Below are 13010 nucleotides of genomic sequence, written 5' to 3' on the forward strand. Positions count from 1 at the left end.
CAGATTAGATTATTACTGGGCCTAGTTTAGATCATTCCTGGGCCCAGTTTAGATTATTACTGGGCCAGTTTAGATTACTCTTGAACCTATTACTGGGCCCAGTTTAGATTACTGCTGGGCCCAGTTAAGATTAGTACTGGGCCCAGTTTAGATTACTCCTTGACCCAGTTTGGATTACTCCTAGGCCCAGTTCAGATTATTACTGGGCCCAGTTTAGATTACTCCTGGACCTATTACTGGGCCCAGTTTAGATTACTGCTGGGCCCAGTTAAGATTACTGCAGGGCCCAATTAAGATTAAACCTGGACCCAGTTTAGATTACTCCTGGACCCAGTTTAGATTACTCCTAGGCCCAGTTTAGATTATTACTAGGCCCAGTTCAGATTATTACTGGGCCCAGTTTAGATTACTCCTGGACCTATTACTGGGCCCAGTTTAGATTACTGCTGGGCCCAGTTAAGATTACTGCAGGGCCCAATTAAGATTAAACCTGGACCCAGTTTAGATTACTCCTAGGCCCAGTTTAGATTATTACTGGGCCCAGTTTAGATTACTGCTGGGCCCAGTTAAGATTACTGCTGAGCCCAATTAAGATTACACCTGGACCCAGTTTAGATTACTCCTAGGCCCAGTTTAGATTACTCCTGGACCCAGTTTGGATTACTCCTAGGCCAGGTCAGATTATTACTGGGCCAAGTTTAGATTACTCCTGGACCCATTACTGGGCCCAGTTAAGATTATTCCTGGACACAGTTTAGATTACTCCTGGACCCAGTTAAGATTACACCTGGACCCAGTTTAGATTACTCCTGGACCCAATTTAAATTACTCTTAGCCCAACTTAGATTAATACTGGGCCCAGTTTAGATTACTCCTGGACCCAGTTTGGATTACTCCTAGGCCCAGTTCAGATTATTACTGGGCCCAGTTTAGATTACTCCTGGACCCAGTTTGGATTACTCCTAGGCCCAGTTCAGATTATTACTGGGCCCAGTTTAGATTACTTCTGGACCCATTACTGGGCCCAGTTTAGATTACTGCTGGGCCCAGTTAAGATTACTGCTGGGCCCAATTAAGATTACTCCTGGACCCAGTTTAGATTACTCCTAGGCCCAGTTCAGATTATTACTGGGCCCAGTTTAGATTACTCCTGGACCCATTACTGGGCCCAGTTTAGATTACTGCTGGCCCAGTTTAGATTACTGCTGGGCCCAGTTAAGAGTACTGCAGGGCCCAATTAAGATTAAACCTGGACCCAGTTTAGATTACTCCTAGGCCCAGTTTAGATTATTACTGGGCCCAGTTTAGATTACTCCTAGGCCAGGTCAGATTATTACTGGGCCAAGTTTAGATTACTCCTGGACCCATTACTGGGCCCAGTTAAGATTATTCCTGGACACAGTTTAGATTACTCCTGGACCCAGTTAAGATTACACCTGGACCCAGTTTAGATTACTCCTGGACCCAATTTAAATTACTCTTAGGCCAACTTAGATTATACTGGGCCCAGTTTAGATTTACTCCTAGGCCCAGTTCAGATTATTATTACTGGGCCCAGTTTAGATTACTCCTGGACCCAGTTTGGATTACTCCTAGGCCCAGTTCAGATTATTACTGGGCCCAGTTTAGATTACTTCTGGACCCATTACTGGGCCCAGTTTAGATTACTGCTGGGCCCAGTTAAGATTACTGCTGGGCCCAATTAAGATTACTCCTGGACCCAGTTTAGATTACTCCTAGGCCCAGTTCAGATTATTACTGGGCCCAGTTTAGATTACTCCTGGACCAATTTCTGGGCCCAGTTTAGATTACTGCTGGGCCCAGTTAAGATTACTGCTGGGCCCAATTAAGATTACACCTGGACCCAGTTTAGATTACTCCTAGGCCCAGTTTAGATTAGTACTGGGCCCAGTTTAGATTACTCCTGGCCCATTACTGGGCCCAGTTAAGATTACTCCTGGACCCAGTTTAGATTACTCCTGGACCCAGTTTAGATTACTCCTGGACCCAGTTTAGATTACTCCTGGACCCAGTTTAAATTACTCTTAGCCCAACTTAGATTAATACTGGGCCCAGTTTAAATTACTCCTGGACCCAGTTTAGATTACTCCTGGACCCAGTTTAGATTACTCCTGAACCCAGATTAGATTATTGCTGGGCCCAGTTTAGATTATTACTGGACCCAGTTTAGATTACTCCTGGACCCAGTTTAGATTATTACTGGACCCAGTTTAGATTACTCCTGGACCAAGTTTGGATTTCTTCTGGGCCCAGTTTAGATTACTCCTGGGCCCAGTTTTGATTACTTCTGGACCCAGTTTGGATTACTCCTGGGCCCAGTTTAGATTACTCCTGAACCCAGATTAGATTATTGCTGGGCCTAGTTTAGATCATTCCTGGGCCCAGTTTAGATTATTCCTAGGCCCTGTTTAGATTACTCCTGAACCCAGTTTAGATTACTCCTGGACCCAGTTTAGATTACTCCTGGGCCCAGTTTAGATTATTCCTAGGACAAGTTTAGATTAATCCGGGGCACAGTTAAGATTATAACTGGACCTGGTTAAGATTATTACTGGGCCCAGTTTAGATTACTCCTGGACCCAGTTTAGATTACTCCTGGACCCAGTTTAGACTACTACTGGGCCCAGTTTAGATTATTACTAGGCCCAGTTTAGATTACTCCTGGACCCAGTTTAGATTACTCCTGGGCCCAGTTTAGATTATTACTGGGCCCAGTTTAGTTTACTTCTAGGCCCATGTTCATGAAATTTTGCCCTGACCAGGTTGAGACCGATGTCTTGTGTCTCCTTATCAATAATTTGTGACCAAATGTAAACTTGTTTACTTTATATATATACAAACTATTTCTAAAACAGGAATTCATAGAATCATTTGCTTCCTTAAGACATACGGAATCTTTCAAAACAAAAGATTTGGAACACAGAACACAGCATGATTAACAGTTAAAGTTGGTGTGGACAGACAGGCAGACGGCAGCTTTGTCTTATGGTTATAATAAGCAGACAACTAAAATGTCACAGAAAAATCAATCACTGTTACACTCAGCATTAAGTTGAGGACATAGATAAGATGATGTAACAGACAATGTTTTATCCTTTTATAAGGCATTCATTTTTGTGTCGCCTGCAACGCAAGGGCGACACTTGGGTATCACTATGTCGGCGTCCAGGAAACAGTTTCCGTGCGATTTATTATACAATTATCGACCTATTTTCAGGTGGATACGGTGAGTTATCAGCCCGAGTAAGTGATATATCCCGAGGCCGGAGGCCGAGGGTTATATCATTTTCGAGGGTTGATAACTCACCGTATCCACCTGAAAATAGGTCGATAACTGTTTTAGTATATGACACTTACATGATATTAACCCGGCTCTTCAAAAAGACTTTAAAATCTACAAAAAAACAAGATGATATTTGCAAACTTTCTGTTTACAAAAGCAATTACATGTAGTATATGGTAAATATCCAAATGCTTCTTGCTAACGGTTTAGACTGGTAGAACTGGAATATTGTATCAACTGCAGCCCGTCTTGCATTCTTGAACGTTTTCCATAAATTGAAGTTTGCAGTTGTCACCGTAGATCGCAGTAAACTTGCTGCCTTCGGCCATATATGTTGCCTCGCGTGCTTTTTGCCGCCGATTTCGTGGTTGATATCGCAGTTGATGAATACTTCTGAGATACGTATTGACCAATCAAAATACAGCAAAAGCACCAGTCATATAATAATGTCCGATTTCAACCAAAATTTGTATATAGCTTTATATCAATGAGATGTCAAATGAGTTTGATAATGGTCAAAATCCGTCAATATTTGCAAGAGTTACTGGACTTATGAAATTGTCAAAACAGATAACCCATGGTTTCCGCTCGATAACTTAAATATTTATCGTCCAATTTCAACCAAATTTTATAAATTGTTTTCAATGAGATCTCGGATGAGTTCAATAATGGTCAAAATCTGTCAATATTTGCAAGAGTTACTGGACTTTTAAAATTGTCAAAACAGATAACTCATGGTTTCCGCTCGATATCTTAAATATTTATCGTCCAATTTCAACCAAATTTTATAAATTGTTTTATATCAATGAGATCACGAATGAGTTCAATAATTGGCAAAATTCATCAATAGTTGCAAGAGTTTAAAAAATCCACAAAAGAGATAAATCCATGGTTTCCCTTCGATAACTTTAGTATTTTTTTTGTCTGATTTCATCAGATGGTGGGCTATTCAAATCGCCTTTCGTCCGTGGTCCGTCGTCCGTCCGTCCGTCCTTCCGTCCGTCCGTCCTTCCGTCCGTCCGTCCGTCCGTCCTTCCGTCCGTCCGTCCGTCCGTCCGTTAACAATTCTTGTTACCGCTATTTCTCAGAAAGTACTGAAGGGATCTTTCTCAAATTTCATATGTAGGTTCCCCTAGGACCCTAGTTGTGCATATTGCATTTTGCGACCGATCGGTCAACAAGATGGCCGACAGGCGGCCATCTTGGATTTTGATAGTTAAAGTTTGTTACCGCTATTTCTCAAAAAGTGCTGAAGGGATCTTTCTCAAATTTCATATGTAGGTTCCCCTAGGACCCTAGTTGTGCATATTGCATTTCGGGACCAATCGGTCAACAAGATGGCCGACAGGCGGCCATCTTGGATTTTGATAGTTAAAGGTTGTTACCGCTATTTCTCAAAAAGTGCTGAAGGGATCTTTCTCAAATTTCATATACAGGTTCCCCCAGGACCCTAGTTGTGCATATTGCATTTTGGGACCGATCAGTCAACAAGATTCAACAAGATGGCCGACAGGCGGCCATCTTGGATTTTGATAGTTAAAAGTTTGTTACCGCTATTTCTCAAAAAGAACTGAAGGGATCTTTCTCAAATTTCATATGTAGGTTCACCTAGGACCCTAGTTGTGCATATTGCATTTTGGGACCGATCAGTCAACAAGATGGCCGACAGGCGGCCATCTTGGATTTTGATAGTTAAAGTTTGTTACCGCTATTTCTCAAAAAGAACTGAAGGGATCTTTCTCAAATTTCATATGTAGGTTCACCTAGGACCCTAGTTGTGCATATTGCATTTTGGGACCGATCGGTGAACAAGATGGCCGACAGGCGGCCATCTTGGATTTTGATAGTTTAAGTTTGTTACCGCTATTTCTCAAAAAGTACTGAAGAGATCTTTCTCAAATTTCATATATAGGTTCCCTAGGGCCCTAGTTGTGTATGTTGCATTTTGGGACCGATCGGTGAACAAAATGGCCGACAGGCGGCCATCTTGGATTTTGATAGTTTAAGTTTGTTACCGCTATTTCTCAAAAAGTACTGAAGGGATCTTTCTCAAATTTCATATGTAGGTTCCCCTAGAACCCTAGTTGTGCATATTGCATTTAAGGACTGCTCCATAATGCTTTTTGGGACTGATCGGTAAAAAAAGATGGCCAACCGGCCGCCATCTTAGATTTCATTGTTGAAGTTTGTTACCACTTTTTCTTAGAAAGTACTATAGCGATCTGTCTCAAATTTTATATGTAGTGTGTTTGAAAAAGTTTGAAAAGCAGGGAAAAGATCCTCTTTCCATTGTCAGACATAAATCATTCTTTGGTGGGCGCCAAGATCCCTCTGGGATCTCTTGTATTTTTTTTGTCTGATTTCAACCAAATTTGGTATGGTGCTTTATATCAATGAGATCTTAGATGGGTTCGATACTGGTCATAATAATAATTATTTGCAAGATTTACAGGACTTTAAAAAAATCCAAACATGGTTTCCACTTGACGGCTTTAGTATTTATTATCCCCCACCCAACAAAGTTGGCGGGGGATATACAAATGGGTTTCGTCCGTCCGTCTGTTCGTCCTTACGAATGGTTTCCGGAGCATAACTCTAAAACCAGTAGAGATATTTCCACGTAACTTCATACACTCATTGGAGGGTCAATATCATTGGTCTTATGGTCTAGTAGTGCCTTTTGCTATTTTTAGGTTTTAATTTTTTGCATTTTTTCCGTAACCATGGAAACATTGCTGAAAATGGCAGATTTTTGTGTAAGAATCGTTTCCGGAGCACAACTCTAAAACCAGCAGAGATATTTCCATGAAACTTCATAGACACATTGTTCTTATGGTCTAGTAGTGCCTTTTGCTATTTTTAGGTTTTCATTCTTTGCACTTTTTCCGCAACCATGGAAACATTGCTGAAAATATCATATTTTTGTACCAGGTTCGTTTCCACAGCATAACTGGAAAACCGGTTGAGATATATGCACGGAACTCCATAGGCACATTAGTCTTATGGTCTAGTAGTGCCTTTTGCTATTTTAAGGTTTTCACTTTTTGTACTTTTTTTCTGTAACCATGGAAACATTGCTGAAAATGGCAGATTTTTGTGTAAGAATCGTTTCCGGAGCACAACTCTAAAACCAGCAGAGATATTTCCATGAAACTTCATAGACACATTGTTCTTATGGTCTAGTAGTGCCTTTTGCTATTTTTAGGTTTTCACTTTTTGTGCTTTTTTCTGTAACCATAGAAACATTGCTGAAAATATATTTTTGTAGCAGGTTCATTTCCGGTGCATAACTCTAAAACCAGCAGAGATATTTCCACTTCATAGACACATTCATTTTATGGTCTAGTAGTGCCTTTTGCTAGTTTAGGTTTTCATTTTTTGCACTTTTTCCTGTTTTTTTCATACACCTAAGTCTCCACAATCAGACTTACTTCAGCATAAATTTGATATCTACATTGGCGGGGGATCTGAATGACTATGTCCTTGTTGTCTGATTTCAACCAATGGTTAATTATCAATATTTTCAACTGTAAATAACTATTTTTTTGTGATGCTGTGCAGGCGACACATCTGCTTCCATGGAATTCTTGTATTTACTAAATTGTAGTTGTCTGATATTCAATGCTATGTAGATTTCTTGGTCACCTGCTCTAAACTGCATATTGTTTTTGGTTTTGTTTTCTGATCTTTTTAGCTATCTATACACATGAGAGCAGCTCACTTTTGTGAACAGTCACTATTGAATTATCTAGAGATGTGTGTCTTAGCTTTTAGGTTTTGTGATCCTGTGAATTATAAAAGTTTAATATCTTACTTAGTTAGGTCACATACAAGTAAAATAAGATGGACATGTTAACAGTTGTTGAGTATTGTGAAGGGCCTGAATTCATGTGATTTTACAATAGTTGCTGGTCTTAGTTAGTGAAATATTTCATAGTTTGAGAATTTAAAAAAAAAAAAATAGATAAAAATATGAGAATGGATGGATTACCTTGACTGGCTGACAAGTTTATCAAGCGACAGTAAAATTTTGTATCAAGTTATAAAAACATGTAGAATAAAATCAGTGGTATTTCAGCTTTCAGTAGAAATATTGATGCAGTATATGTAGGAAATGATTTGTAGTATTCCACAATATATCTCCAATATGCCAGATTTGAGCTGTCTGGATGATACGTCTGCTAGCATTGGTGGTGTTACTGATATACCAATAGCTTGATTAGTTACGGTACAAAAAAAGATGTTTTTGGAAACGTTATCAAAATAAGGCAAACAGAAATCTATGTTTTAATCAATGAGGATAAAGACAGATTCCATTTACAGTCAATAGGACAAAATTGATTGGAGAAAAGTGCTGGAACACAACGGCACAATACTTAGTATACGATCAGTGGCGATAGGTCATGGTGTCTGATGGGTAATATCCATTTACGTGTAGCCATAATAGACAGTCAATTGAGGGGAATCTCTATCAGATATTCACAGTATTGGTTATTTGTATTCTCTCGCAGAATATTGTTACTTACACTCGCAGCAATTTGTTTCTCAGTGATAGGTGGATAGAAATAACGGCCATTTTGTTATCTGTCAAAAATAGCATTTCTTACTTAAGTCTAAAATGGTCATAGTAGATCTAATTGGATTTGAAAATTCAAAATTACAAACATTGATCCTTTAGATACTCCTCAGAGCAGACATACAATTTACACAGTTAAGAATAGGGACATATATAAGCTTAGTAGCACTAGTAAAGAGAGTTAGCTAACATGTAAGGCAAACCTATTATTTAAAATGAAGCAATGGACATCACACTCTAACATTGGGTTGGCATTGTCTAGCTATGCATCCATTCTTAAACCATCTTACAAACTTGCACATATAAAAACAATCTCTTGGCAGTGTTAGGAAAAGTGAACATAGTGGATAGGATACATGCCAATGTGGTTCTGCTGACTTTCTCTGGCCTTATCAACATCACGTAACTGCAGCCATCTTATCAGCCAGCAGAATATTGATTTTACAATAAAGACGTTAGGCCTGGTAAACATACTGACTACCTCTTTTTTACGTTACCATCACGAATGGTAGTCACCCAGGCCTGTTAATGTGGAGAATCATGATACCCTAGGGTCACATTTATAGAAATCATGATACCTTAGGGTCTCATTATAGAAATCATGATACCCTAGGGTCACACATTTACAGAAATCTTTATACCCTAGGGTCATATTTATAGAAATAATGATACCCTAGGGTCTCATTTTAGAAATCATGATAACCTAGGGTCTCATTATAGGAATCATGATAACCAAGGATCACATTGAAGAAATCATGATACCCTAGGATCTCATTTATAGAAATCATGATATCCTAAGGTCACATTATAGAAATCATAATAACCGAGGGTCACATTAAAGAAATCATGATACCCTATGGTCAAACATTTATAGAAATAATGATATCCTAGGTCACATTTAGAAAAAATATGTGATACCCTAGGGTCACATTTATAGAAATCATGATCCCTAGGGTCACATTTAAAGAAATAATGATACCCTAGGGTTACATTTATAGAAATCATGATACCCTAGGGTCTCATTATAGAAGTCATGATAACCTAGGGTCACATTATAGAAATCATGATATCTTAGGGTCACATTATAGAAATCATGATAACCTAGGGTCACATTTTAGAAATCATGATACCCTAGGTTCACATTATAGAAATCATTATAACCTAGGGTCACATTATAGAAATCATGATACCCTATGGTGAAACATTTAGAGAAATCATGATATCCTATGGTCAAACATTTATAGAAATCATGGTAACCTAGAATCATAATTATATATCTATAAGTAATGTATAAAACTGTGGAAAATATTATACTCTAGGTTCAAGATTACCATAGAGGGTCAATATCATGGTTAGCAATGTTCTGGAGGGTCAATATCATGGTTAGTAATGTTCTGGAGAGTCAATATCACGGTTAGCAATGTTCTGGAGGGTCAATATCATGGTTAGCAAAGTTCTGGAGGGTCAATTTCATGGTTAGCAATGTTCTGGAGGGTCAATATCATGGTTAGTAATGTTCTGGAGGGTCAATATCATGGTTAGCAATGTTCTGGAGAGTCAATATCATGGTTAGCAAGGTTCTGGAGGGTCAATATTATGGTTAGCAAGGTTCTGGAGGGTCAATATCATGGTTAGTAATGTTCTGGAGAGTCAATATCATGGTTAGCAAGGTTCTGGAGGGTCAATATCATGGTTAGCAAGGTTCTGGAGGGTCAATATCATGGTTAGCAAGGTTCTGGAGGGTCAATATCATGGTTAGCAATGTTCTGGAGAGTCAATATCATGGTTAGCAAGGTTCTGGAGGGTCAATATCATGGTTAGCAAGGTTCTGGAGGGTCAATTTCATGGTTAGCAATGTTCTGGAGGGTCAATATCATGGTTAGTAATGTTCTGGAGGGTCAATATCATGGTTAGCAATGTTCTGGAGAGTCAATATCATGGTTAGCAAGGTTCTGGAGGGTCAATATCATGGTTAGCAAGGTTCTGGAGGGTCAATATCATGGTTAGCAATGTTCTGGAGGGTCAATATCATGGTTAGCAATGTTCTGGAGGGTCAATATCATGGTTAGTAATGTTCTGGAGAGTCAATATCATGGTAACGTTAGCAAGGTTCTGGAGAGTCAATATCATGGTAACGTTAGCAAGGTTCTGGAGAGTCAATATCATGGTGACGTTAGCAAGGCTCTGGGGAATACAGTCGTTTTCATGGTGATAATGATGATGATGAATGATGATGATGATAAGTTAAACTGTGTTGATGAGGTTAGCTGTGGTAGACAGGGTCAATGCCATGGTTACAAAAGAGTTAGTGAGGTCACCTTCAAGGCTGCTGTGACCTTCATTTTGACCTCTGACATATATTTAAGAAGAAAGATTGTCCATTTTGTTTTTCAGTCTAAGTAATGAGGGAACTTATTGTTATAGTTTTCACACACATATATATGTTCACAAAATATAATTTGTTGAATTTATCATGGTTGTTTACGGCCATCTCATATTGTCATGTTGTCGCCTCGTTGTCTTGACATAGTCACAAACATTGACAACCCAAGATTTAAAAGATAAAGTGTTGTATTATTGCGTTTTCGAAACGATGACATGACAACACGACAACACAAGATAGCCAAAATCAACCATCATAGAATGGTAGTCATTCTTAACCTCACATAGAAGTTAAGTTTACCTTTGTTGTTTAATTTCAGTTTGTACTGCTTCAAACTAGGAATTGCTCCACAGATTCAAGATTTGTATGGTAAAGTGCAATTTACAGGTGAGTTGTCTGACAACATTTTATCTCTAATGACAAGAGATCAGGGTAGCAATAACTGAAACATTAACCTGGAATATTATGATTCTTCAAAAAAGATAACACTTCGAGTTTGCTTGAAATCTAATATTTCACAAAAGAGATATTATGCCTATTAAAAAGTTTTCTTGTACTCATGAACATTGATAGAGTGACCTCAAAATGACCTTGACATTTGAGTATTTTTATTTCTGACAGTGTAGACATGTTTATTTCCTTTGTACAATAAAACCTGTCTCCGCACAGTCCTACCTGTAGGTATCATAACTTACCATTACATTATCACCTAGCTGTCTTCAGTATCAGACTGACAGCAGATGGACCCTAAGCTTTTATTATTGTCCTTATTAAATTAGGGTTATTTGATGATAGTTACTGAACATTAAAAAATGGTGAGTTTGTCTCTACTGCTCCATAATTGTGTTACAAATTTACTCTAGAAACCATCAGAAAGGCTATTATTCTGTGAAATAAAATGCTAGGGAGTCGCCATTGTTTACAGTTTGGTGGAATCTTGATTGTGACATCACAGCTTGTAATCTCGATTGTGATTGGTCAATAGGGTTTGAGCGGCGAGTATAAAAGGCTGTCTCAGAAACGTGGTCAGCATTTGTTGGTGACTGATACATGGGTATTCATTCTAACCTTATGTTGATGTCAAAACTAAAGAGTCTGAGCAAATCGTGACAGAGACACTTAAATATAAAGTTTCTGTTGTCCCTCAACATAAGTCTTTTTCTGCGAAAAATCAATGAAAAATCCTTTTACTGATTTTACACCCAGTCTGATTAATGTAGACTCGTCACACTTATTTCTCGTCACACTTATTTTCATCCTCCGGGTATACTTGTCTTTATATTGATAGCACATCATTGATTGTTTCATGTTTCTTTTCATTAATGTTTGAATTTTTCAGAGGAAGAAATCAGTGCAATGAGACAAGAGTTGGAGAAGTACGGAATACAGATGCCAGCGTTCAGCAAAATAGGAGGAATCTTGGCTAACGAGGTAAATAGATTATAGTAGATCAGTGTTGGACTGAAAACAATTTTAATATTTTTAAATAGGATGCCTATTGTAAAGTCCATGTGTGTGTCTGACATTTTCTTGAAAACAGACAGGCTGATTATTAAATTTTTCTATGATAATTATGGATGATACACAGAGGTATGATAGAGATTTGAACTATAGCAGTATTTCCTCTAAGTCATCATGATCTAATTCTGACCACGTGACAATAAGCCTTTGTTTTTATATTTGACAGCTGAGTGTGGATGATGCTGCATGTGAGTCTTGTTTATACTGTTTTTATAACAACATAATATTATGGTATGTTTTAACACAATCATGTAAATGAAAGGGTAAAAATGGATTATGGAAATATGTTACAGAAATTTGTTATAGTCAACAACAATGGCTTTTCAAGGGGCATTTTTGACTTATTGTGAGTCCATTCCAGATGAAAAATATATCAAATTTTAGCTGAATTAAATCTAAAAAAGATTAATACTTTTTTTCCCAAGAAATTCCTTTCCCAAATCATCATTTCTTTTTTACTTCAAAACAAGCTTGAAAGGTTTTCTTCTAAAACCACAAGTGAGAAATAGCTATGACAATAAGTCTTTCAGTTTGCTAAACTTTGTATTGTATTTTGTGGCAGTACATGCTGCTATAATTGCCATCAATGAGGCGGTGGACCATGAAAACGCCGAAGAGACTATGGCCGCTCTTCAGAATCCATCGGCCATGTTGGTGAATTTGAGGACAGACGGATCTGAAGATTATCAGGAACTTCTTTTCTCTGCGAAACAGACGAAAAGAGATATTGCTCACAATAAGGTAGGTGTGAAGTGAAGAGAGGACATGATGGTAACCCCTGTATTATTGAGGTTACATCGGCTAGTCACGGGTGTAATGATAACCCCTGTATTATTGAGGTTACATCGGCTAGTCGTGGGTGTAATGATAACCCCTGTATTATTGAGGTTACATCGGCTAGTCACGGGTAATGATAACCCCTGTATTATTGAGGTTACATCGGCTAGTCGTGGGTGTAATGATAACCCCTGTATTATTGAGGTTACATCGGCTAGTCGTGGGTGTAATGATAACCCCTGTATTATTGAGGTTACATCGGCTAGTCATGGGTGTAATGATAACCCCTGTATTATTGAGGTTACATCGGCTAGTCATGGGTGTAATGATAACCCCTGTATTATTGAGGTTACATCGGCTAGTCGTGGGTGTAATGGTAACCCCTGTATTATTGAGGTTACATCGGCTAGTCATGGGTGTAAATGTAACCCCTGTATTATTGAGGTTAC

General features: G+C 38.4%; 1 protein-coding gene across 2 annotated transcripts in view; it reads left to right on the forward strand.

Annotated features, from left to right (window-relative positions):
- LOC138332893 (ras GTPase-activating-like protein IQGAP1) overlaps positions 1-13010 on the forward strand; it is a 125870-nt gene that overhangs the window by 56422 nt on the left and 56438 nt on the right. For both annotated transcript variants that reach the window (XM_069280901.1, XM_069280900.1), the window contains exons 6-9: positions 10583-10650; positions 11603-11694; positions 11951-11972; positions 12347-12525. In XM_069280901.1, coding sequence (XP_069137002.1) covers positions 10583-10650; positions 11603-11694; positions 11951-11972; positions 12347-12525 — 361 coding nt within the window. The remainder of the gene's footprint in view (positions 1-10582; positions 10651-11602; positions 11695-11950; positions 11973-12346; positions 12526-13010) is intronic.

Source organism: Argopecten irradians, chromosome 10 (genome assembly GCF_041381155.1).
Source record: "Argopecten irradians isolate NY chromosome 10, Ai_NY, whole genome shotgun sequence".
Lineage (NCBI taxonomy): Eukaryota > Metazoa > Mollusca > Bivalvia > Pectinida > Pectinidae > Argopecten > Argopecten irradians.